The sequence below is a fragment of the Planococcus citri genome, chromosome 1 (genome assembly GCF_950023065.1).
Source record: "Planococcus citri chromosome 1, ihPlaCitr1.1, whole genome shotgun sequence".
Classification (NCBI taxonomy): Eukaryota; Metazoa; Arthropoda; class Insecta; order Hemiptera; family Pseudococcidae; genus Planococcus; species Planococcus citri.
In genome coordinates, this window is record NC_088677.1 from 3,870,362 (window position 1) to 3,897,991 (window position 27,630).

General features: G+C 33.7%; 2 protein-coding genes across 4 annotated transcripts in view; one reads left to right on the top strand and one right to left on the bottom strand.

The window, feature by feature from the left end:
- Positions 1–25,857, top strand: part of Npl4 (nuclear protein localization 4) — a 31,958-nt gene extending 6,101 nt beyond the window's left edge. Inside the window, exons 10-12 of the mRNA XM_065363935.1 lie at positions 19,911–20,062; positions 24,782–24,920; positions 25,030–25,857. Of these exons, the coding sequence (XP_065220007.1) occupies positions 19,911–20,062; positions 24,782–24,920; positions 25,030–25,332 (594 nt within the window). The 3' untranslated portion in view covers positions 25,333–25,857. The remainder of the gene's footprint in view (positions 1–19,910; positions 20,063–24,781; positions 24,921–25,029) is intronic.
- Positions 781–18,881, bottom strand: LOC135845415 (uncharacterized). 3 transcript variants are annotated; one of them, XM_065363955.1, is made up of 4 exons: positions 18,613–18,881; positions 13,851–14,192; positions 9,041–9,211; positions 781–8,943 (listed from the first exon to the last, which is right to left on the bottom strand). In XM_065363955.1, the coding sequence occupies exons 2-4, from the start codon at positions 14,190–14,192 to the stop codon at positions 7,675–7,677; spliced, it is 1,782 nt and encodes a 593-aa protein (XP_065220027.1). In that variant the 5' UTR covers positions 18,613–18,881; the 3' UTR covers positions 781–7,674. The 3 variants fall into 3 exon arrangements, with proteins under 3 accessions (XP_065220027.1, XP_065220037.1, XP_065220020.1); XM_065363965.1 differs by having other exon boundaries at positions 9,041–9,196; positions 18,418–18,880; XM_065363948.1 differs by having other exon boundaries at positions 18,418–18,880.
- Positions 25,858–27,630: the final 1,773 nt, after the last annotated feature.

The window sequence follows — 27,630 nt, forward strand, 5'->3', positions numbered from 1 at the left end:
ATTCTTCTCGCTCAAAATCTTGTTTTTTCCACTTTTTTAAATCAAAGTATCAATTTTTTCATTTTTTATTTTCTAAAGATGTCAAAATACGGAATGTTTGTAGTTTTGTTTCGGAAAACTTTTCCATTTTGAGTCGATAAATTTCGTTTCGAATATTTGTTGGTTAGATTCTCGCCTCCCCCCCCCCTCCATTCTAACATTTGCCAAAACCTTTTGCTCAAAATCGTGTTTTTTCCTCCCAAAAAGTCCTGTTTTTTCACTTTTTAAAATCAAACTGTAAATTTTTTCACTTTGAAAATTTTCTGAAAATTATAAAATTTGTTTTTGTAATTTTTTTTGGAAAAGTTTCCAATTCGAGGTGATAAATTTCGTTTTGAGTCTATGTTGATTAAATCCTCCCCCCTCCAAACAAACTGATAAATTTTGACTCTAATATGTGTTGAGTAGATCTTCCTCTCCCTCTTCTCTTCTCTCAAAAAAATGAATACAGAAATTTGAAATTTTTTGACAGACTGTTCTTCGATTTCCTTTATTTTATTACCTCGATGTTTTGAGTGAGATGTGGGGGGGGGGGGGTCTGTTGCTCTCCACTGGGAAGAACATGACCATTCATTGTCTCCCAATTTTCTATGTTCTTCTCTTTATTTCTCGTTTCATGATTTTTATCGCTGAAACCAAACAGATAAGACTCGTTTGAATCTTCGTTCCCTTGATATACTTGATATCGATTTCTCTCCACCAAACAGAAGAAACAGTGAAAAAAATTATACGAACACAATATTAAAACGCGTAGGCCAGCTATTTATTCAAATACGAAATAAAAATTCAATTAAAATAATGATTTTTCTAATAATTAATCTAAAACGTACGTAGTACTATAATAATGTAACTAACAAAAAAAAGAAAAAAAAGAGAAAAAAAAAGGACAAAAATCGTCATATAATCGTTATAACCGCGTTTAAAAAAATCGTTTCTATCGCATCGACTTAAATACTTTTTAACGTATATCGTATTTACGTTTCCTTAAGGTACATTCAATATATAAATAACGAGTATAGTAAATTCAATATGTGTACGAATTGGTAGTTTTACCTGCAAATCTGATATTTTAAAGAGGAGAAATTCAACCCAAAAACTTGAATAATCGGCAAAAAATCAATTTTGTTTTTTACATGGTCCAATGGTCCATAAAGTGAGAGAAATATGGGCACATTTATTTATTTTTTTAATTTTTCATCATTAAAGAAGTAATCAGAAAAAGGCTCGTACCGAGTTGTGGTGAAAAAGGGGTGAAAAAAGGAAACGAAATTGGATTCTATTGAATTCACTATAGCTCGAAATTTTATATCTTTATCGCGTTCGTAATACAACATTTTTTAAATATTAGATATTTATATAAAAGAAACATAAGAAGCGCGAGAAAAAAAATCGGGCAGAAAAAATAGGAATAATAGGGCGTAAGAAACCGGGGGCCCGGGCGGGGGATAAAATACGAGACATTTAATTTTACTAAAACTTAAGCGTATAACAACACAGCTTACTAAATAAGTAGGTATTACACTCGTAAAAACGCTTACATTCGTACACCAATACATAAAAGATGTATACACAACTTAGAATTAAATTACAAAGGCAACTAACGAAACGAGAACAGGCGGAATAGTGAGGGGGGAAGGGGACGAGGGCCAACTCGAAAGCTCCTAAAAGCAAAATTTCGCTCGGAAAAACCTAAATAAACGCGGACGGCTAGGTAAAATGTGGTAACTTAAATAGCGCTAGCGGTGGCAAAGAGGGCTGCCCCACAAATCCCAAAGGCCAAATTGTTCACTTTGCACCGCTAACTAGACGTCTCTCGTATTCAAGATCATTTTACCATAGAAGGCTTTACGCTAGTAGGTATTTGGCCAACTAAACTCGAAATTTAGCTATGGACGAGCCAAATCGGGGTCATTTTCTTCACTTCGATTTCAATCGCGTTCGTGATCGTCTCAATTCAAAAAAGAACACTCACAAATAAAAAAAATTACCCTCGAATAACCGAAACCATAACACTATAAAATCGAAAAACAAGCACACCGATGTTGAAAATTATACAAAAATTACGTTCTTTGGAACCCGATCATCATCGTCATCGATATATAAAACTATAATAATAATAATAAGTACCCCTCGTAAAATCTAGAATATAAAATGGAGGAGGAAAAAAAAAATATTTAAGAAAAGGTACATCGTACGTTGTGCTTTGGAATATTAAAATATGTCGCCCCGTGACGTGAATATGTACATTTAAAAATCTTAAATGCCGCATTATTATAGTAAAATTCGTGTATAATTTAATCGAAACGAGAAAAAAAAGAACGAAAGGAAAAAAATAGTTGCCATCACTACATCGAATAAAATTAATAATAAAACCATTATACGCTTAACGAATTAATACAATCATATTAAAATAGTACATAATTAAAAGCTGAAAAAAAAAGAAAGATAAATTAAAAAGAACAAAACAAATGAAAATACCGCTTCTTTATAGAGCGGTACGTTAATATTATATTATATTATGGTAATGCGAACGTTATACGAATTGTATATTATTATAACATAATAACAGTAAAATATGATAAAACATACGTAAAGAAAAAAAAAAGATTATGTTCGTTATTTCCATGGAGAAAAAAAAGGAATAAGTCGTTTGGTTGCAGTTTTTAGGTCAACGATAGGAAATATTTTAGTAATTTATAACAAACTCGAAAAGTGATGAAATGTATCAAAATTTTAGCCTTGATTGAAAATGCGTAAGCGAGTGCGACTAAAATGACGATAAACGGATTTATATTTGTATTTTGTTTCAAAAAATCGCGAATTAGAGAGAAAAAATTGAAAATTGAAAAAATAAAGCTTTTCGTAAAATGATTTCAACTTTGTTCATCTGACCATTAAAAAAAATCATCCAGACTGTTGAAATGTCTTGAATTTTATTGCATAGATTAGTTTTAGAATCTAGTCGAGGTGTAAATTTTCCCCTTTCTCCTTCAAGTTTCTAAGGATTTACCCTCAATTTTCCACCTTTTCTATGAAATATGCCAAAAATTTTTGAATAGAAGTTATTCATCAACATATCTCTTCTACAATTAGCCTGCACTTCTCATAAAAATCTTATTTGAAGCAACCCTTAAATATCCCTACAAAAATCATATCTTGAAAACTTTATTTTAGTTTCAGGACACTCAACGAAATTTTTTTCTCGAAAATATCGTTGAAAAATTCATGATTTAGATGTTGGTTATGGTCAAGAGGAGGGGGGGGGGGTAAAGAATTATTTGGAAAATTAATTTAGGTACAATTTCACTCGAAAGAAAATTCAAATTCTGGATACTTTGTTTCATTTTCAAAATTTATCCATAATTTTTTTACATTTTTGAGGTGTATTGCTCTTTGAAGCAGAAATGGGGGTGAGTTTTATAAGGGGGGATGGGGGGAAGGAGAAGACGAGGGGTTTCGAATTCGAAAATTTTAATTTTAGAATTTCGAGTTAGTAAAATCACAAGTCTCGTGAAACTGCATTAAATTGATTTATTTATTCGACTTCAATCCTGGAATTTTTGAAAAACTGAAGAAAATTCTCTAAATAATGTTGAATAAGAACTTGACGTTTTTTCAAGTTTTTCGTTTGAAAATCCAGTTTTATAGTCTTAATCAAAAGTAGAAAACTGCAGAATCAAAATTTCCCTCACAAAAATTTATGTCTTATTTTCACCTTCAAATTTCAAAACAAAATTGCAACTAATTTTTAAATTTTTTCCATCTTTGCCCTTCGTGTTTTATTTTTTGAAAATATTGGTTTCAACCAATTTTTTTTTCAGAATTTCAAATCTCGAAATTAAATTTTTCCTGGATCGAAATTCTCCTCTCCCCCTTCTTCCACATTATTTCGTCCTTTTTTCTACAATTTTATCGTGATGTGGAAATTTTCGGTTATGATGATGAATTGTCAAAGTTTTTCAAAAAAAAAGTAGATTGAAAGTCTGTTTTTGCCGTTTTTGGGGCAATAAATTTTACTATGAGGAGTTTGAAAAAATATACATCCTAATTAAATTTTACTATCGTGATTTGTTATCAACTTTTTTTTTTTTGGGGGGGGGTGTTTATAATTGAATTTTTTGTGGCCAATATTTGGAATGCGAAGGTGAGGTGAAGTGAGGTGAGTGCCCCCTAAGTGGGGGGATGGTCGATATGTACCTCATTTGAAAGGAAATTTCGTTATGAACTCTTTTTATGAAGAGAAACTTTGCTGTATTCTTGAAACTTTTCATTAAAAATTAAAAATTGAAAAATTCATGATTTTTTGAGGGATATTTTCAAAATTTCGAGCCAAAGGTTGCTTCAAATTACATAAATTTTTGTAGGAAGTGAAATCGTAGGAAAAATGTCAAGAAATAACTTTTGTTACACATGCTTTTAATTGTTGGTGGATTGAGGGGAGGGGGGCGTCAGATTTTGCTAAAATTGTCTCTGTCAGTTCGAGATTTTGAAAACAGGTTGAGAAGTATTGAAATATCTAGAATGTTTCAATCTACACTGAAAAATCTAGTTTTTAATTTTTTAAATAATAAAATTTTGCTAAAAATTTGACTGTTCATTTTCTAATATGTATCTCAAAATTTGGCCATTTTGGAAGTTTTTGTGACAATTTTGGTCGTTTTGAAGCTTGAAATGAATATTAGGAAGATTCTTATCAATTTTTGTGAACATTTTTAGACTTTTTTTTCATTCTCTCAAGCCCCAAAGTTGTTCGGTTTTATGGTGAAAAAAAACTTTGAAGATTTTTTGCCCTCAAACTTGAAATCAAGTTGTGCCTGGAAGCTTCGCGCCCGCCCCCCCCCCCCTCAAGTTGGAAAACTCCAATTTTTGTGAAATTTTTTCTATCTGAATGATTCCTTTTTCAAGACCCCCCCCTCCCTAAAAAATTATGTTTGGTTTTATGGTGAAAAAAATTGAAAAATTGAAGGTTTTTTCCCCCAAACTTGAAATCAAGTTGTGCCTGGAAGCTCCCTCCCCCTCCCTTTCTCAAAAAAGTTGAAAAATCCAATTTTTGTGTCGAAATTCTTTTGAAATAATTCGCTTTTCAAGAAAAAAACATCCCCTCAAAAATGATGTTCGGTTTTATGGTGAAAAAAAACTGAAGAAAAAGATTTTTTGGCCTCAAACTTGAAATCAGTTGTGCTTGGAAGCTTCTCCTCCTCCGAAGTTGAAAAAATCTAATTTTTGTGAAAATTTTTTCTTTTCTGGGTCAAAATTCTTCTGATAATTCCCTTTTCGAGAAAAAAATCTCGCCTAAAAATGATCACTTTCTGACATTTTGGGGGGGGGGGGTGTTTATAATTACAAAATTATTACAACCGTAAAGTGGGGGAATAATTTGATTTTTGAAAACTTGAAAAAAATTTCGGTCAATTCTTGAAGTTATAAGTATAAGACCTGAAAACATGAAAAAATTTTGATTAATTTCTCAAACATGTTGAAAAAAATCATAGAATTGCTAAAATTATGTCAAACTTTTAAAAACAACTTTTTCTTATTTTGTCAGGCTTTCATTTTAGGTTGAAAATTTCACATTTCTGTGTCAGAATTTTTTTAATAAACTCATTTTTAAGAAAAATCGTTTCTCGGTCCCCAAAATAATGTTAGTCCTATTTATATGTATAGGTAAAGGCCCCAAAAATTGAAAAAAAAAACAAAAACAAAATAAGAAATAAAAAATTGAAATCTATAAAAAACTTTTTGAACCTGAGGGGGAAAAATATGGAAGTATTTTCTCATAAAATCTAACAACTTGAGAGATGCATGGGAGCCTTTTTTCAGAGTTTATTTTTCTATAATGTATTCAAAGAACGGTCAAAGGGGGGGGGGGGTTATGGTATGTAAAAATAATAATTCCTCGAGATCTGACCCCCCCCCCTACTAAAAAAACCATCGCGAATTTCACTCTTTGATATTTTTAAAAAAACACCCAATTACATTAATTTTTTGAATGAAAAATTTAAAATTTTGTCACTTTAAAAATAAATGTCCATGTCTCATTTTGTGAGTTTTGCTTTTTCAAGATCAATTTCAAAAAAAATTTACTTAAAGGAAATCCCAATCAGATTTTTATTGTGGGTGGTCTGATTTTTTTCAAATTGTACATATTTGTACGTAATTTTGATCAATAAAATTGGGATTTAAAAAAAAAAAAATCTTCAACGTTCTTTTTTAAATTTTTTTTAAAAAGTCAAAGTCATTACAACTGATTTGGATTAAATGAATTTCAGCTTAACGAAGAAGTGGGGGAGGGGACAAATTGATTGTTTCATTTTTTGGAGTTTTGAATTTATTGTATTCAGATTTAGGGTTACTGAAAAAAATTACATCTTTTATGTTTTGATTTTGAAATATTTGCATTCTAACATTGGTACGTGGAAATCATCGTTTATCTTGAAGAGGAGGGAGGGTTAGGGGGAGGGTGAAGCAGAGTCGAATTTTTGAAATATTTGTAATTTTCATCTTGAAATGATTGTTCATACGATTTGGTCAAATGATTTAAGCCAATTTTTGCCAAAAAAAATCAAGTATTATTTCACTTGAACAAATTTCGAAATTTTTCATTCCTCACTCGAGGTTCTCATCAAACGTTCACGTAATTTAATAGCCAAAAAAGTTGAGATTTTTTTTTTTCAATTATTCGATCAATATTATAGGTATTTGGAATACATACATTACATAATATATTTAATAGCGCATATTACATACTTGATATCGTAATACAAATTATACACACATACAATGCCACCGGTACACGATTATACAACTACTAACGTCTTAGTAGAAACGAAAAATTAACACGCAAAAAAATCGAAAGGAAAAAGGAAATTACACGCGACGATTCGATTCGAGGATCTTGGTATAAGGTAAACGGTTCGTGGTCGCGGATTCGCGCGGTTTCTGAGATCAAAGTACATACAACAAAATATATTATAATATTAAAAGAACAATAATCCCTATATTATTATTATTAATATAATACGATAAAACAAACGCGTTTATCCGTTCATTCGTATAGTATCAATTAAATGGCGTTGGTCGCGAATTCGCCCCGGAGGAATATTTAAGTACGGAATAAAAAATATATACTTAGAGAAAGAGAGAGAGATAAAGAAGCAAATATTGGCGTGTTATGTTGTGTGGTCTTGTTCGATGACCGATTCATCGAACTCCGAAAACAAAACAAAAATATGATAGAATAAAAATGAAGGGAAAAAATGTAGAATGATAATGAACAAAATTGTCTCTCTCGATAATACACAATTTTATATACGTACGAGTAATAATAGTAAAGCTTTTGTAATAAAGAGCATGGCGCGGCTAGAAAAGAAAAAAAATTACCTATATTATATGTACGTATATGTACTGTATGGTTGGATAATGTGTGTCGATTATATGGTATGTAGTAGGTAGGTATAAAGGAGCAGGATATAGAGATAAATAGGATGAGACCAGAAAGTAGGAGAGTTGGAATATCTCTCTCGAATAATAGGTAGTAAATGAGAAGTACGAAGAAAATTGTATGTATTTTGTGTAATTATTAAGCTCGGGCGATTATAAATTTTTCGAAGCAGCACTGCTGATGACTGAAGGATATTATAATTTACCGCAGCTGGCTATAACTATGGATTTCGTTGGTTTGCCGGCTAGGTCGCCGAAGGTGGCGATTTTCTCGATTAAATCTAGACCTTCGACTACGTGACCGAATATGGCTGTGAAGCCTTTCATCTCCTGCAGAATGATTCGGAACTGGGATCCGACCATGCCCAAGCTATCGTGTTTCTTCTGCGTTCGTCGCATACCCACCGCTCCTCTGGTAGCTGGGAATTTCGTATCGTCCGGAATGAAGAATCCTTCTTCGTAGATGGATCTGCCGCCGCGACCGTTGTTCAGCTCGAAATCACCGGTAATTATGGACTCGCCGGCCCAACATTGGAACACCAGACACCCCTTGTAGCCGAAGCCCATCTCACCGCTGGCCAGCGCCGAGAAATTGCGTACCATTTTGGGAGCCACGTCCGGCCTGGTCTCGATCAAAATACGCCCGAAAGGTGATCCGTTCACTTCGACGTTGAAGTAGAATATGACAAATGACGGACTTATCGTTTGCATGGTCAATGCTGCGGCTGTCGGCTGCTGCTGCAGAGGAGGTAACGGTTGTATGGTTGGGTTAAAGGCTAGCAAAGTAGTGGCGCAATTCTCTGCCCCTGTGGTCGATGCCGGACCACCTCCACCGTACAGACTCGGTGTCAGCGAAGGCGATTTGACCGAGACGAACTCCACTCCTGAACCAATACCATTCTGCTGCAAACACTGACGATGCTGTTGCTGCTGCTGCTGCTGTTGTTGCTGTTTGGAGACCACGTGTCGCGAGTACAGCTGCGACATACAGTAGTTGGCTAGAAATAGGATAGGATTGTTCAAAGGCGCGCCGTTCGTCTGGTGTTGCGAGAGCTGCTGCGAGATGCTGGAATCGGGCGAATTCAGATTATCCAGCACGTGCCTGATCAGGCTGAAATCGAATACTACGTTGGCGTTTCGTATCAGCGCATCCATACGACACTGCATGTACATCTCTTGGCATTTGGTTTGCAGCTTTTGTTTCTCCAGTACCAGATTCGAGTAGAGGAGCTGGACGTCGTTCAGCTCGTCCAATCGGCCCAGATCGATTTGCGTACGGTTTAGGAGTGTTCGAGCTTCGTCTACTTCCGGTATAACGATTAGACCGTTTTGCAGATCGGTTTCGATGAAAGCTTTCAACGTTATGCAGGCTTCGTGCACTTTTAGCAGGAATTGTCGTTGTTGCGAGACTAAACGCTGCACCTCGTTTACCAGCTTGGCTATGGCCACTGTTTCCGTTTGCACCTGAGAATTATACACAGATTAGAGTATGAATAGAGGGTGGAAAAGGTACAATATGTGAGGTGGGGGGGGGGGAGAAAGAGACAAGTTTCGAACTAACCTCTGATATTAATTTTTCTTTGGCTTCTTCTTGAGACATTATTTGGTGTGTTAGATGCATTTGTTCCGGCTGCGATGCGCACAAACGACATATCGAAATGAAGCAAGTATGACACCAGAGTGATAACGGCATACTGTGAGCGTGACACGTGTCCATCTGCAAACATAAAATCTAATTCTCAATTCATAGCTGTCCACTCGTTTTCCGATTATTTTTTTTCAAATTTAGAATACGGTTTCTCAAAACTAATACAACCAACTTGATCAGAGTGAAGCTATGAGGTACGAATGAAATGGCTATTTTTTTAAATCCTTCCCTTCCCTTTTGGTTTGGGTTTTTATTCGTATAGAGACGAACTAAATTCTTAATTATTTTCAATGTTTTCCTCAAAATTTGAGACATTTTGAGAAAAATCTTTCCCTGAACTCAAACACAGATCTGCAACATCCATGCAAAAAGCAAAGGATGATGGGTTCATACAATAAAACCTAAAATTCCAATTGAAATTATAGCAAGAATTATATCAATTTTTCTGAAAATTTCTATTTTTCCTCTTTCTTGATTTATAATTTGAAATATAGTTCCAAAACCTGGTAAAATTAAAATATAAACTTCTGCATGTCCAAAAAATCAAAATAAATGTTGATATAAAATTGGATTACCATTTTCTAAAGGATTAAAAAAATTTATATTAAGATTGTTTAGGACTTTGGGCAGGGAAGTTGATCTATTCCCTTTTCATTGGTTCGGTTTTTTTTTGTAAAACAACAAAATTCTCAATTATTCTCAATGTTTTCCTCAAAATTTGATTTTTTCTAAAAAGAAAAAAGACATTTTTTTTAAATCCCCCCCCCCCCTGCACCCAAACACTGGTGTCCAACATGCAGGGCAACAAAGAAAGGTAGAACTTTGGGCAAAGAAATTGATCTAAAGTCGGGTCAAAATTTATTCAAGTCGGGATTTCTCAACCAAAAAAAAGTCAACGTTTTCAAAAAAGAGAATAAACAAACCTCTTCAACTTGAAGTTTGACCATAAAAATGAAAAAAGGGGATTTTTAAAAATTTTTACTAAAAAAAAACTTGTGATTTTGACAAAAACACGATTTTTTTGGCGAAAAAAATGATTTTGTTGGAAATCTTGGTACAATTTGTAGAACAAAATTTTGAAAATTCTGCCTAAAATGAATTTTTTGATTTAAAAAAGTGAGTTTTTACAATTGTGGCAGGGGCGAAACAAACCAATTCTATAGAGTGAGAGAGGGGGAGGGGGATCTTGAAAATGCCAACTACAAAATCCTGGAAATATTGAAAGATATAGATGAAAAATGATCAAAAATATAACGTGATTTTGATTTTAAAGAGTTTTATAAAATTCAAAAAAATAAAGAGGAGTTTATAAAAAAAATTCAGAAATTTTGTTTGAAAAATAGAGGGTTTTTAGCAATTTTAAACACAGTTTAGAAATTTTAGAGTTGTCAGTTTATCATTGAACATTCAAAATTGCCAACTTGCCAACATGTCACTCATTTTTTTTTTCAATTTCATCAAACAGGCAGAAACAAAATTTTTGGCAATTTTGATTGAAAAAAAAACTTAACTTGTTGAAAAGTAAAGAACAGATTTTTCTTAGTAATTTTGGTTGAAACGATTTTTTTTTGGTAATTTTAATAAAATTGAATGAATCAGTGATATATGTATTTTAACAGAAATGGAAGAGATTTTTTAGACATTTTGGCGAAAAAGTAGGATTTTTTGGAGTTTTTTTTTTTTTTTTTTTTTAGAAAAAAATTGACTTAGAAAGGATTTTATTTTAGTAATTTTGGTAAAAAAAAGTAACTTTTTCCAGAAATGTTGAAAAAAGCAGGTTTTTTTTTGATAAATTTGACTAAAATTGAAATTTTTGATGGAAACAAGTAATTTAAAAAAGAAAATTGTTGGTCACTTACTTTATAGCCAAAAGTCGAAGATTTTCAATAATTTAAAAAAAAAAACGCGATTTTTTCAAATTTGGGCTAGAAACAGGGCTTTGAGCAATTTTGGTGGTAAAGTTCTTTTTTTGTTTTTTAGAAATTTTTGGCAAAAAAAAACAACAATATTTTAGACAAAAGCCGCATTTTTTGATAAATTTAGCATAGAGATGACCCATGTTGGAAATTTTGGTTGAAAAGTATAATTTTTTTACAATTTTTGTGAAAAACAGGATTTTTTAGAAATGTTGGCCAGAAGAAGACTTTTTTGGTAATTTTTATGAAAAAGTAATACTGTTTGAATTTATGTTGCCCGAAACAAAGTACATAAAACTTTTCAGCAATTTTAATGAAAAATGATATTTTCAGATATCACAGGTTTTGGTTAAAAATAGGTTTTGTAGAATTTGTTTAGAAATTTTGGCTAAAACCTTGTAGAAAGTGAAACTCTTGAAGGAAACAGGAAATTTTAGGAGGACAATTTTTTTTGGCAATTTTGGCTAAAACAGAATTTTTTTGGTAATTGAGGCAAAAAAGTGCAGTTGTTTTTTGACTAGGTATTTTTATAAAGAACTGGATTCATATTTCAAATTTCAACTGAACCAGAATTTTTGGGTTGAGACAGAATTTCTTTTTGACAATTTTGGCAAAGAGAGAGATGAGACTTGGAAATTTTAGCAGAAAAATTCAGCTTCTTGATGATTTTTGTAAAGAACATAATTTTCTTAGAAATTTAGGTCAAAAGCATTACATTTGTTTTTTGGTAATTTTGGGCAAAAAAACAGTAAAAATTTTTGGCATCTTCAGCAAGAAGTTCGTTTTTTTTGGCATTTTTGGAAAAAAGAGGATTTTTAACTACTTTTGCGAAAAAGTGAAATTTTTTTGCAATTTGTGCGAAGAACAGGATTTTTTTGTTTTTTTTGGGGGGGAGGGGGCTAAAAACAGCACCATTTGACAATTTTGGAAAAAAAATATGGTATTTTGATCAGTTTGATAGAAGGGAGATTTTTTCACTATTTTTGTGAAGAACAGGATTTTTCTGGAATTTTTGCTGAAAACAGAACTTTTTAGCAATTTGGATGAAACAGGTGGTAATTCAAGGGGAACTCCTTACTTTTTGTTAATTTGGCAAAAGCAAGGTTTTCTGATGTTTTCTTGCAAATACAAACATGATTTTATCTGACATTTTGGCTGTAAACAGGACTTTTTGGCAAGTTTTGCGAAAAGCAGCATTTTCTGGCGATTTTTTTACGTACAATATGTATTGGCAAAAAAGCAGTACAGAATCAAAGGAAAAAGAATAAAGTCTGTTGCGAACACCTGTATTAATTTGATATCTCTTAAAAAAATTAATTCACTTTTTTTAGTTTCTTCGATTTTTGTGGGGGGGGGGGGGGATGAAAAATGTTTCATTTGTAGAAAAGTTGATATTTTATTTTTAATTTTGAGAATCTGGCAGACATCTGTAGATGGAAAAGTTTTAACGATGAACTACATAGATGGTATTTTCATTTTGTTCAGAATAAAACGTCGCCATTTTTAGTGTGACGTATATTGAATTCTCTACTACTGATAAGCGTATGCATTGTGTGCGTGTGTGAGAACATTTACTGTGCCAGTCTATTATGTAGAATGTATGGTCGAAGACTGAAGTAAACATTCTCCTAACTTTAAAAACGATTTTTTCTTGGAACATCTGGTAAAACCATATTTAACTGAATAACACACTTCGCAAGACCACGTGAGCAACTGTACTTTGAAAAAAAAAAAAAATAAAATGAAAGGAAGGCATAAAACTGTGATAACAACTAATTTTTACAATGCATTGAAGTTTTCTAGCTTTTTTTTTTTGAAATATTTTCTTTTTAACGGGGGGGGGGGGGGGGTATTGTTCTACGAATTTTTTATCAAAAAAATTCTGTAGTTTACTTGCATGAATATGGTCGAAAAAAATCGAGTAAAAACACACCTTGTTTTAAAAATTGATAATTTTTTCGAATTTGAAAATTGAACTGCGAGTGTGCATCAAAAAATCAATGATTGTTTGATTATGGAAAATTTAGGAACTGATTCAGTTTGTAATTTATAAATCATCATTATTATAAAGATTAGGCAAAATAATATCGTCTCTGTTGGTAGCAAAAGTAGAAAAAATGAATGAAAAATGGTTTAGATAAAAACTAAGCGCGAAAGCATTTCACTGCGAAGCATTATTTTAAATCTTTTGTTCCTAATTTGAACGAATGGTTTCTGAATGTTGAATCGTGATATCTTATCAAACTTGAGGAATTGATGACGTGATTTTTCGACAACCCTGTCCTCGCTAATCACTCCATCCTTTCATTTTAAATTGAAAAATTGATCTTATAGTTCATTTTTGAAAGTTTCGATTTGGAATTTTTTTCATCTTGTCAAATATGTCAATCAGCTTGTGATTTTTTAGAAATATTTTCATGCACATTTTGAGCTGTACATTTTTTTTTCATCGCAGTTTTTGCAAATTAGAATTCTCGAAAATTCTCGCATCTTTTTCAGTGAATTTCGTTTATAAAGGAGAATGGTTTTTCGACTCTTTGAAATTTTCTAGACATGTAGGCCTATTTGAATGTTTGCGAATAATCTTGATAATAATTATTGATTCATTCGCATAAATTTTTTGTTTCGTAGAACCTCTCAAAGACACCAGTTACCTGTTAATAACTCGATAATATTTTATTTACAATTATTTTTCATTCGTACCCTCATCCATTCACCTTTTTTTTTCATGCAAAAAATATGTATAATTTAAATAGGTATATAAGCACTCGATTCGAAATATTATTACGATGAATTAACAAACACACTTTTTTATCCTTATCCGGCGGTATACTCTCGTGGTTAACTGTAGGAACGTTGTTGCCTCCATTAATGGAATTTTTAATATTCGATAAACTGGTGGATAAAACCAATACTGGATTATACGTAGGTAACACTTCGGGGTCTTGTTCTTCTAATTCAGTCCGCTTCCAGCAATTCACGCAGAATACCTCCATACCTTTCATCATCGTCGAACGTATACACGATAGACAAAAATAATGTTTACAAGTTAATAGTTTCGGTATGAAGTCCAGGTGGTTGAACTTCTGTTTGCATAGGTTGCAAATGACCAGCTCTTCGATGTCTTTTACGTTTGTTAGGTCCATCATCTGTAACATATCGAAAAAATGAACCAGAATTAGGTCTCGTATGTCGTGTTATGAAATTTATATGAGATATTTTAATGAGTTATTTTATCAATGGGACGCTGCCTACTATTTGATCATACCTAGTGAAATAAATATTTTTTTAAAATTGAGCCAAAATTACCCCTTCCACGATCTGGTACTGGAACCATGACCTAAAGAAATGGCTACATATTTTAACTTCACAACTGTACAGTAAAGTTGTAGTCCGGCATATGACAATAGGAGTAATTGCACCCCCCCCCCCGCGGATCCTCCGGGACAAATTTTTTCTTGAAGGGGACATAAAAGTTGGCCTTACTTGCAAAATGGAGGCCATTTTGATTGACAGGTCAGCCGAAATCGCAGATTTTGCGTTTCAACATAGGACTTGCCCAACATTTTTCAAATTTTACAAAGGTACATTGAAAGATCATGCAAAAATTCATCACCTGTCAAAATTTCAAGTGCTAAAGTGCGTTTTTCGATTTTTGGTGAATTTTTGAAAATCCAATTTAGGCCAAAAATGAGGGAAAAAATCAAAATTTTACCAAATTGACCAAGAAAGCTGAAATTTGAGATATATCCTATTTTCGACATGCCAAATCGATTGGAAACTGTTTCAAACCGTTTTGAGTAGTTCTGGAGCCTCCAGCAGATTTTTGAAACTTTAAATTTTCACAAAATTTCATCAAATGGAGATGGAAAGGTGAAATTTGCTCTACACTCCAATTTTAACACCCTCTGAAGAAGACTTCAGGTGGGTTCAAGTGATTTTGGAGCCTCCAGCGACTTTTTTGAAAATTACTGGAACCTCCAGTAGGTTCTTGAAACCTGAAATTTCCCCAACATTAATTTATCTAATGGAGTTGGCAAGCTGAAGTTTACTTCGCAGGGTACATAGTGGTTTCAAATGGTTTTGATTTTGAAGCTTCCAGCTACTTTAAGGAAATTTTAATTTTCCAAAAAACGCCATACAACCTTTCAAAAAGTCGCTGGAGGCTCCAAAACGACTTGAAATCCACCAGCAGTCAACTTCGTAGCGTATTGAAATTAGTTTGCAGAATGAATTTCGACTCTCCATCTCAGTTTGATGAAATTTTGGGGAAATTTCCAGTTCAAAACCCACTGGAGGTTCCAGTAATTTTCAAAAAAGTCGCTGGAGGCTCCAAAATGACTTGAACCCACCTGAAGTCGTCTTCAGAGAGTGTTAAAATTGGAGTGTAGAGTAAATTTCAGCTTTCCATCTCAATTTGATGAAATTTTGTGAAAATTTAAAATTTAAAAAATCTGCTGGAGGCTTCAGAAATTTTCAAGAAGTCGCTGGAGGCTCAAAAACGACTTGAAATTTACCTGCAGTACTTCGTAGCGTATTGAAATTAGTGTTTAGAATAAATTTCAGCTCTACAACTCCAATTTGATGGAATTTTGTGGAAATTTCGAATTTTAAAAATCTGCTGGAGGCTCCAGAACTGCTCAAAACGGTTTGAAACAGTTTTCAATCGATTTGGCATGTCGAAAATAGGGTATATCCCAAATTTCAGCTTTCTTGGTTAGTTTAGTAAAATTTTGATTTTTCCCCTCATTTTTGACCTAAATTTGATTTTCAAAAATTCACCAAAAATCAGAAAACGCACTTTAGTACTTGAAATTTTTACAGGTGATAAATTTTTGTTTGATCTTTCGATCTACCTTTGTACAGTTTGAAAAATGTTGTGCTAGTCCTTTGTTTGAACGCAAAGTCTGCGATTTCGGCTCACCTGTCAATCTAAATGGCCGCCATTTTGTAAGTAGGGCCAATTTTTTTTTGAGTACAAGAGCTAGAAATGTCCCTTAGGATCCCCCTTTAAGAGAAAAATTGCCCCGGAGAATCGACGGGGGGGGGGGTGCAATTTATCCTGAAGTGGGCTTCCCGACTACCTACTGAGCAGTTGAAAATTTACAAATCCATTATTTTTGGGTAAACTCGTATTTTGGTAATTTTTTCTTCGCAAATATTTCGCATGAATTGTGCCAAAATATCAAAAAATCATTTCTGAAACCGAGAAAATATTTGAAAAAGCAGTAGTGCCAATTTTTTTATCATAATTGCTCATTTCAAAAATTCCAGAGAAATAACCAACAACTCGTGAAATTTTTCGTTTTTTTTTTTTTAAATTGGCAATAATGACCAAGAATTGAAGAGGAAGTTTCAAAATATTTCCTCAGCTTCAGGAACTAAATTTTGAGCTGCCCGAGAAGATTTTTTTATTTTTGTCGAATTTTCGAAAATGCTACATAGAAATAGCTTATTGATATCTCCTATCAACTTGACAAGGGGATCTTCACCATACGCCAACTTCGATTGGACTAAAATTTGTCTCATTGAAAGAGCATGTCATCCACACCTGAAAACCATATTTTGAGCTGCTCGAGTTCATTTTTCGATTTTTGACAATTTTTTGAAAATAATGAAAATAACCCTTCGGTATATTATTTTTCAAAAAGGACAATTTCGAGATAAAAATCTGAAAATTGAGTTTTTTAAAAAAAACTTAATTTCGACCATTTTTGAGCCAATTTGAAGCCTCAACGTTTCTCCACTAATTTTAAATTGCTCTAGAACGTGCTGTGATCGAGTCTACCTGCTGAAAATTTAATCCTATCGTAAGTTCGACATTCTATTAGTAAATCGATGAGGGCTATTTTTACAGCCTAGTTGAAATTCCAGACTTGAAAAAAATCATAAAATAGCCTAATTTTGATAGAAAAAATCATCCAAAACTTCCCCTACTCCTAAAGTCAACCTCTGGAATCGATTTTAATCACTTTTAAACCGATCTGCAGCCCTTAGTAAAAGTTCATTTCTCTCCAGAAATTTCAAAATGCTCCTTCAAGTGTTTCAAAAATCAAAAAATCAATTTATCCAGCCTAAAATTGCACTCTGAAGTGAGATACCGATGACGTGCTTCCTCATTGAGCCAAATTTCTGCTCAATTTAAGGTTGATGAGTTGTGAAGATCCTTTTGAAAGCTGAAAAAATTCAAATAAAGCTCGATTATTGAGAAAAAAAATCAACAAAATAGCTACACGAGACTCAAATTGACTAAATCCTCTGTGAGGCCCCTCCATATGCTGTACACGAGTTCATAGGAATTCCAGTTGACGCCTACTTCGTTCCTAATTTTTTAATATGGGCTATTTCCTCATTATTTTCCCTTATTCTTATTTTTTCATCCCTGAACCAAGTTTCGTTGACCATTGGGTTCCATAATTCCTACGATTTTTACCCAATTCACGTCGTATAAGCTCGAAAAGCAGCATTCGTCGACATTTTCCAATTACTTTGAGTGATAACTTATAGCCAAAGGACACAACAGGTACAAAAATTGCTCAATTTTTTCCCAATTTTCGTGTCAAACCCGTCGACATATCCTATTCAATGTATCTAAAGCCATCGCAATGCTAAAGCAGCGGAAACGAGAATAAAAAAAGTAGGCTAGGCTTCGAATTCAAACATAAACGGTTGCGTCACTTTTCGTCACCACTCAGGTCGATACTTTAAAATGCTGTTGATCTGGATTAAGTTAGATTTCTCGAACCATACTCCATCTTACCTGTAAAAAATTAAAACAAAAATAACCATTATTAAATCGAATATAGAAACAATATTCATCGAAATTCTACGTAACTCGTCTATAGTGATTATTTACAGCGTACTATGTGATAATGGGCAATTGGCGCCAAAATTCATCATTTACACGTATCTCGTATAGGAGTCGGATTTTTTCACCCAAGTTGCAGTTTTTTGTGTTAAATATCAAATTAATTTCACTTTTTGGGATATTGACTATTTAAAGCTTCGATGGTCGCGTCAAAATTATTGATAACAAGAGATTAGATATCAATACAGGATTGATGCTGTACACTTCCAAAGTCGTTATAATTTTAAATTAGGCGCGAAAGTTGCCAATTTAGGTAGGTTTTTAGTCAAAATGAGCTAATCGAAGCAATTCCAGGATGTTTCCAGATTCTTTTTAGGTTCCAAACGGTTATCAAAATGTATTTATGTAGGTTGTTTACATACATATTGATATCTACTTTTATCGAGAAAATACTCAATTTCTAAGATTATTTTGGTTTACTTTTTTACTCGAGTAGTCGACTAAATGAAACAAACTAACGTTTAAATTATCGTAAATATTCTCACTTCGAAACTATTCCATCTTACCTTTTCGATGTTTATGTGTTTTGAATAATGCACCTTTAGGTATAACTAACTATTAGCGTAGATGAAAACACCACGAATACATGACGATATTTCGATAGTACCACCGATTATTTATACGAATTTCGTGCTCGCATTTATAGGCTAAGATTAATTTATATTTGGTAAAAAAAAAATATCCAGCCAAATTATCTATACCTCGGATGTAAACTATGATGAAAAAATTTCACTATTAGCTAAGATTTTACTTGGCCTGGTTGGTGTGTGTTTTTATCACTTTAGAAGTGTTTTTCTACCACTCGATACACTTGTACGCGACTTTTTAGACATTTTTAACATCGAAACGATGAAATTTTCGTTGCAAATAATTAAAAATGAACGTAAACAAAATATATACCATCGATTACGAGTGGATGTTAACAGTTACAACTGTTTTTCTTTTTCAAACAGTTTTTATGGCGTATCAGAATTGTTCAAGGACAACTCTGTTATTGGTGTTCGTCTTCGCTTATAAAATGGAGTTTTCGTAACGTTCGTATTCGACCCAGTGTCGTATTTTTTACGCTAACTAGGTCGACATTTTTTACAACTTGCAGTTCAGGCGAGTGAAAGGGTGAAGTAAGGGGTAATTTTTGAATGAAAGTTGTAAACTTGCTGATAATTATTTGGTTAAAAGTGAATTACTCGAGATGAATGAAGTTAAATTGAAGTTTTGTAGGATACGAGTGTTTTGATGCTATCGGTGATTGGTTGTTAGGGTCTTATCGCGGAGGCTCGAGTGCTTCGATTGGTCGAGAAAACACGGATGCTAGACTTGGTTTTATTTTTTTATTTTTTTTTGATTGGTTGACGAGAAAAGGTCGAGCGAAGTTGGTTTAGAATGATGAAATTTTGTTCGAGGATGTCTAATGGAAAATTTACCAGTCGGGGGGGGGGGAGGGGGGGTGATGCTCAAATTCAAAAAAAAATATTATTGGATCATGGATGATTTTTTTTGGACAAATAATTATTGATCGTTGCTCGAAATAGGCTGGAAATAACAGCTCGTTCCAGGTTGAGAGATGAAAATAGCGTTAGGCCAGACAATTTAAATTGATTTCTCAGCTAAATAAATTAAAAAATAAATAAAACAGTGGACGATTTTTTTTAATTGAAAAAAAATCGGTTTATTGGTTTCCATTCAAATAATCCCAAGATATTTGCTTTTTGCTTTAGACTTAGGCCTACCCCTTAGCAATATGAAAATCCATGTACATAAATAATTTATATTTTTAACAATTAATATTAATTCTAATTTCTAAAAATAAGAGCACCTACTTTCACTAATCCATTTTCTAAATTGCTGCACGATATTATGACAATCATCTAATCATATTTTTATGGCTTGGCTTGATGCTACGAGTATTATTATAACTGCACGATGCACGATGCACATTGTTTTGTTAAGGTTATAAGTACCCTGGTACTAATTACAAATTGAACGATTGTTTATTCAGGAGAAAGATAAATATGGAAACGAAGTGTCAAAATTAGCGAGACCTTTGCCTGTGGAGTATTTGTTAGTAGACGTTCCTACGTCGACGCCTCTTACGCCTCAATATACATTTCCGGTTAATTACAATACTACTCCTTTTCCAGTTGAAAACAGGTACGTTAATTATGTGAAACCAGGGTGTTTCGTAGGTATTTGACTATTTGTTTCGGCTTCATGTAGCCTATTGTATTGTTACGTGTGCAAGTAGATAAATTACTGTGTATTAGGGATCTTGGGGGATGGGAAATTATTTTATTTTTTGTGAGATTCGATATCGATAATCGAGTTAGTCGTGTCTTTGAGGATTTATTTTACTTATGGGTTATTTTGTGCACAGGATCTTGAGGTGATTAATGTTGTAGAGTAGGTGTTGTTTTTATTCTGATGGGGAGGGAGGGGGAGGGGGAGGGGGTGAAATAGAATATATCGTATTCAAGAGTGAGGATTCACCTTGGATTCTACAATTTTTGTAGAATATTTCGTATTGGGATGTAAATTGAGATGAAATCGCGAGGACTTGACCCACTTTCCTTTCTTTTATAGGCCCAGTGGGATCATACCATGTTTATTTGACCAGAGTCCTCTGTTCGGAGATTTTAAAAAGCGTTTAAAACAGCAAAAAAATAATTGAGTTTTAAACAAAAAAAAAAAAATAGGAAAACTCCCATTAAAACATTGTTTTTTAATAGCAACTTATTTTTTTCACATTTTCCGTCAGTTTTTTCATTTTCATTAGGAAAAAAACTATAATAATAAGTTTAAAATTTTCAGTTTTTTTTTCGATAACCAATACCTAAGTTGCAATCTCCGTTTGATGAAATTTTGAGGAAATTTATAAAGTTTCAAAAATCCACTGGAGGCTCCAGTAATTTTCAAAAAGTCGCTGGAGGCTCCAAAACGACTTCAAATCCACCTGTGGTTGACTTCGTAGCGTATTGAAATTAGTTTTTAGAATAAATTTCAGCTTTACAACTCCCATTTGATGGAATTTTGTGGGAATTTCGAGTTTCAAAAATCTTCTGGAGGCTCCAGAACTGCTCAAACCGGGTTGAACCCGTTTCCAATCGATTTGGCATGTCAAAAATAGGGTACATTCCAAATTTCAGCTTTCTTGGTCGATTTGGTAACATTTTGATTTTTCCCTCATTTTTGGCCTAAATTTGATTTTCAAAAATTCACCAAAAATCGAAAAACGCACTTTAGCACTTGAAATTTTGACAGGTGATAAATTTTTGCATGATGTTTCGATCTACCTTTGTAAGGTTCGAAAAATTTCGTGCAAGTCTTATGTTGAAACGCAAAATCTGCGATTTCGGCTCACCTGTCAATCAAAATGGCCGCCATTTTGTAAGTAGGGCCACTTTTGTTTTGAGGACAAGGGCTAGAAATGTGCCTTAGGACTTCCCATTTGAGAAAAAATTTGCCCCGGAGGATCGGCTGGGGGGTGCAGGTGATCCTTATGCCCCCCCCCCCCCCGACTATATTAAAATGATAACAAAAAAAAACTCCGCCAGAATTTTAAAGTAATGTATCAAATTTTTCTCCATCCTCTACCCACAAATCAAAATCGGATTGTGATTCGTTCATTCGAAGCCAAGGGGGGGGGCTTTGTTTATTTTCGGATTATTTGGAAGTACTCAACTTCAGAAAGGTGTAAATCTGAAGCTGTGATGCTGAACCCAAAACTGAATTCACCGTTCAAAAGCTCTTAAAAATCCTATTTAGAAACGTGGTGCATTAAAATTGTCACAAGTTGAAAGTTGAATTTCTCGGTTCAAAGCTCGTCAAATTGAAAATGGTGTTGTGAATGTTATTCGAGTTATGATTAAAAATTACATAAAAATTGACATCGAAGTAATTTTTTCACGTTTTAAATTTGAGATTTTTAATTGGAGGGAGAGGGGGACCTTCTTTCTTAAATTTTGGGCTAATTTGAAAAAATAAAATAAAATTCTGAATGCCATGCAATATATCGAACAATACGTTTTCGAAGGTACTGAACACGAATGTGACCTTATTTTCTTGATTCAACCTCCCCCACGTCTCCCAGCACCCTTTATGGGGGGGGGGGGGTGAAAATCTCTGTTAAATTTTTTTCAAGCTGGGTGACAAATGGACGAATATGTCCATGAAGGTCTTGAACTCTCAACAATGAAGGAAGAGAATGTAAAAGTACACTATCAGCCAAAATTTGATTCAGATCCTGTAGTTCGTTTTTCGATTTTTGGTGAATTAAAAAAATTAAATTTGGCCCAAAAATGCCAAAAAAATGATAATTTTACCAAATTGATCTAGAACGCTGAAATCCGTGATTTAACGAATCGACTACGTCCACTTTCAGAATTGGGGAGGGGGAGGGGTGGTCGTGAAAAAAGAAGTCAGACTACTGTGCAGGGCTTCCGTTGATATATCGTATGATTTCATCTTTTTTTTTTTTTTTTTTAGATTTTCACCCTCAATAAAAGAGGGTTTGAGAGACCTGAAAGGGGTCGAATTGAAAATTTCTTTGTATGACTTCATCATTTTTTTTTCAAATTTTCTTCCAAATTTGGGTTAGTAGATACGATAGATGCCCTTTGAAGTATGTCTTACAGATATACCTACTTATTGAAAAAAATTTTTCATGTTTTTGCTCCTACTCTTTCGAGTTGTTACATCGGGTGAAAAAATCAAGCTGACAAATTTTCAGTCCTCTTGCTCGAGCTTCTCCCCCCTCCCATTTTACAAAACGTTGAAAAATCAAAGTATTGAGCAAAATTTTGAATTTAAAAAACTTTATAGTTTCCCCACCCATGATTAACATGTGAAGTGTCAATTTATTTACACGGGATATCTCTAACAGGTAATGAAAGTGGTGAAAAAGTAGTGAGTTTAGTCAAAAAGATAATGAAAAAATGAAAAAATTCAAATGTCCAACAAAAACCTTCAAATCATCGAAAAAAAGTTTATTTTTGATGAAATTGGCAACTTGTTTTTTTTTTAATAATTTTGATTGAAATTGAAAAGTTCTTCGTATGCTTACAACTTCCCTTCCATTTCAATTTTTTTGAAAATTTTTCTGTGAAAAATTCGAGTTAGTTAATTTTTGTGTGCATGGGGGGGGGGGGGTTCTAGTGAAAAGCTTTCTGAAATTGGTTGAAAAAAAATTGTGAAAAAAGTGGTTTTTTTGAAAAAAAAAAACAAAAACAAAAATCCGTTAGATACCATGTTATAACTATACACTAATTTGGGGAAAAATTTTAGCAATTTTCTATGGCGATCTTTTCTCAAAGTTATTTGTTTTTATTGAACAAAAAAAAACTCTGGGAATTTTAGTAAAATTGAGTTGCCTTCTGTCACGTCTCTATTTCGCTCAAAAAGTGAAAAAACCCTGAAGGGGTGTTTTTTTGGAAACGAGGTCATTTTAAATAATTCTAACACACGAGATTAAAATAGGAAAAAATTTCAATTTTCATATGTTATTTTTTCCATTTTAGGGGGGAGAGGCTTCATACAAAAAGACAAACATTCTTTGAGAGACCGATGAAAGTTTTTTCTTGAAAAAGGTGGTTATTTAGAAGAACTCTGATGCAAAAATGAGAGATCTTCATAAGTTTTCATCAATTTATTCAAAATATGGGCTTTATTCAAGGGAGACCAACGTGACTTGGGAGACTGGCAATGGAACCTCACGAGTCCCCAAAATATTTATAGATAGGTACTCAATCGCATAACCATATAGGTCTCACAAGGTGCCAAAAGTTCCAAAATTTTGATTTTTGACCAAAATAGGTGCCTAAAACAGTAAAGTAGTAATTCTCATATCAAACGTTAAAAAGTCATAGCGCCTATGGGGTATTTTTTGGGCCCCAAGTATTCGAAAAGTTGTCCACAAATGGTGGAAAAATAGTCGAAAAATAGACGAAAAATGTGATTGGGCAGCCACAACTTTCGAAATCTTCTTTTCTAGTAAAAAATCAAGTTTCCTTAGCCTTGGGGGGAGGGGTTATTTGGAATAAGTGCTTTCGAAAAAGTACTTTTTGGCCCCAAAAATTTTCAAAAACATTCCAAAAATGGTCAAAAAATGTGATTGGGTCGCTACAATTTTGAAAATCACATTTTCTTGTCACAAGTCCAGTTTCCTTGGGTTTGAGCGATATTTCGAGTCAGCTCTTCCAAAAAGGTATTTTTTGAGTCCAAAAATTTTCAAGAAATTTCCCAAAAATGGTCGAAAAATGCAATTGGGCTGCTATAACTTTAAGAATCGCTTTTTCTAGTCACAAGTCAAGTTTCCTAGGGTTTAGGCGAGATTTCAAGTCAGCTGATCTTAAAGAGTATTTTTTGGGCTGGAAATTTCAAAAAACTGCCCAAAATGGTCGAAAAATGCAATTGGGCTGATAAAACTTCAGGAATTGTTGTCACAAGTCGAGTTTCCTAAGATTTGGGCCCGATTTTGAGTCTTTGCATCCGAAATAGTATTGTTGAGTTCAAAAATAATTGTCAAAAAAATTTCTGAAAATGGTCGAAAAATTGTGAAAGTTGTATTTTCCAGTCACAAATTGAGTGTTCTAGGATTTGTACCTCAACGCATCTAAAATAGTATTTTTTGGGCTCAAAATTTCAAAAAACTGTCCAAAAATGGCCGAAAAATGTTATGGGCAGCCTCAATTTTGAGAATCAGTCACATCATTAGCATAATTACTCAAGCACCTAACTCTGATTGAATCGTTGATCTCACAAAAATAGTTTTTTTTTTCAATTTTGAGTAATGCTTGAGTGCTTGGAAAAAAAAATATTCTACATATTGTTAAGTTGTTGACATTAAATAATCGTGTGTGTGTGTATCTATCTTAGACTTATCGATGGTCACGTGCAAGATTTTAATTCATTATCGAACTATCTGATGCAATTTTCAAACGATTCGTTCTCCGACGCTATATCCGATTTTCACCTGTTGTTGTATATCGCCACCAATACGATAGTGCCGATGAAGGTATGTAAAAGGACTACGTAGAAAACCAATACACGAGAATAATCAGCATTTTACTTTCTTTTTTTTTCCAAACATGTTTCTAATTAACCCCTATTTTTGGTACACATAGGATTACATGGATCCTTTACTGGAGGCGATTCGTACCGGTAACACCGAGGCTATATTAGATTGGAAGAAATCGGAACACTGGGCCACACTGGAACAACTGATCTTGGCTTCGTACAGTTCCTTAAAAAGGCGACCCTCGAATGCGAACAGCGACACGAGTATGTCTACTTCTAGTACCCCGGGCCGGGAATCGTACGATAATTTCTCATCGTCGTCGAATGGTCAACCGTGGACATGTCCTCATTGCACTTTTCTCAACAGTCCTGTCCTTAACGCCTGTGATATGTGTAGTTTACCTCGATAAATACCTATTACGAGTATCCGACGATTTACGAGTTTCTTCTCTCATCATAATAATATTGTGTAAAAGGCGATGAGCAACAAATAATGAACGATAACTGGCACCACGGATAGGCCTAGTTAACTTTTTCACTGCGTTTTGTAAATACCTATAGGATAACTTTTTTGTATTTTTTAATATTGCCTCGTCGATCTTCTTATATATTTTCCGATTCATTATTTTTTTTCCTCTCCCCGTTTCATTGGTTCCGATGTTATTTATGTATATTTCAATACACACCCTCCCCCCCCCCTTATATACTACTTTATATACTTACGAAGAATTTTCAAACGGAATTTCGTGGTGTTTCGTTATACATATTACGTATTCATCTTGTAATAATAATAATGATGATGATGACTGTGTTGATGATTACGATGTTTATAAAGATATTTTTCTCTATAGTTAATCAGTTGTACAACTAATAATCTTTTGGCCGATTGTTTTGAATTTTCCGTTGCAATAAATTTCTTTTTTTTTTCGTTTCGATTTGCTCGTGTTGGGTGATTTTTTTGTAGTGATGAGTTTCACGAAGAGAGAAGTGAATTGAACATATTTTAGGAAAATTCACGATATTGAACGAATTGTGCATCTTTTTCACTATTTTAGCGACTTAGATTTGAAATTCAAATTTTTTTTTGCAAATTCATCAGTTATAGTAGTCAAAGTTGTAAAAAAAATGCTCAATTCATCCAAAATTGTGAATTTTCAACCTGGTTTTCTCATATTTTTTGCCATAATGGTTCGAGAAAATACAGAATTTTTTTTTCTTCAAATCACAAGTTTTCTTTTCCCTTCATATTGCTTGGGCCACTTGATTTTTTTTCAAAGAAGGAGGGTCATTATGGGCATTTTCGTGCCCCTCGCTACTTCGAGACTTTAATGCCCTTTTCTTATAGGGGATGGTCCCTAGTATTAATATTAGGCGATATTTTCCCAGAAAAGCCCATAGGGGGGCTGTGGGGTGGCCCCAAAGTCGAAAATTTCAAAAATTTTTAGAACCACTGCTCGAAAATGTAAAAAATTAAAAGTAGCGAATATATGTTGCTTTAAGGGTAAGCAATGCAGCACGTAACGCTTTTTTCATTTTTGACCTTTTTGGGGGTTGTGGTGGGGGTATTTCTATTTTTGAAAATTTCGAAACCCCCTTTTTTGACCCTTCCCGTCGAGCCCCGCTAATGCCGTTTTCATGGTTTATTGCTACTAGAAGTAAGTTCAATTGATATCATTTGCAACCCCCTCACCAACTTGGCTCATATCGAAAAATTCAATTTTTGACTTTTTTTTGAGGTCCATATTTTGGGAAACCATGAAAAGCTATCGAGGTCCGGTTTGCGGCAAATATGTTGAATTTTACTTCTTAATCGACTGGCATGCTTGAATTTTTATTTCAAGTCGATTTTTGACCTCATTGTTGCAGATCACTTTTGGGGGTGGCGAACTTTGAGAACCCCTGAAAAAAGTTCTAAAGTGAATTTTTTCAAACTTTGAGCTGAAGTGGTCTTAAATACATGTGTTTAACCAAGATAATATGCGAATGCGATATTTTAATACAATTTAGTCATTTTGGGTGATTTTATCAAAAAAAGTAGTGTTTTAACAACAGGCATAGCATTTCTGGCAAAAGTTAAGCTACGTGTATTCGTGGTGCAGTCCATTCATTAAAGACATTTTTGCAGGAAAAATTAATATCAAACCGATCTTTCGCAGATATTGTTCACAGAGGTCCCCTCAACAACCTACTAAGAGTCCTGGCCCCTACGGGGTCCGGAACCTCCTTTAAGGGGGTGGAACCTCCCCCGAAATCAGTTTTTCGCCATTTTCTCCCCCGCATTGCATTTTAGCGAAAAATATGTGGCTAGATAAAAGAATCTATGTCGAATTTCCGATGTAATGATGTTACAACTTCCCTTGTATGTTCAAGAGGGGCGAAACTGCAACCATTCAAATGAAGGGGTTCTCTGAAAAATACATAAAGGCTATAGTCGCCTAAGAGGGGTGAAATGGTCACCGAAATCGTTCGAGTTGATATTAGCATGGGAGGTATTTACCATTGAGAAACTTCGGCGTGGAAAGTTTCAGATCCACACCCCCTTCCCTTTTTGGAGAGCCCCTCTTTTCTGAAACTTCAATAACACTTTTCTGAGCCCGATTCCGACCGATTTTGAAAATTTTTCAGTATGTTATGTATATCCTTATTAGGTATCCCCACAAACATTTTTAACCGCCTCGCCTCATATTTACCATTCAAAATGGTGTAAA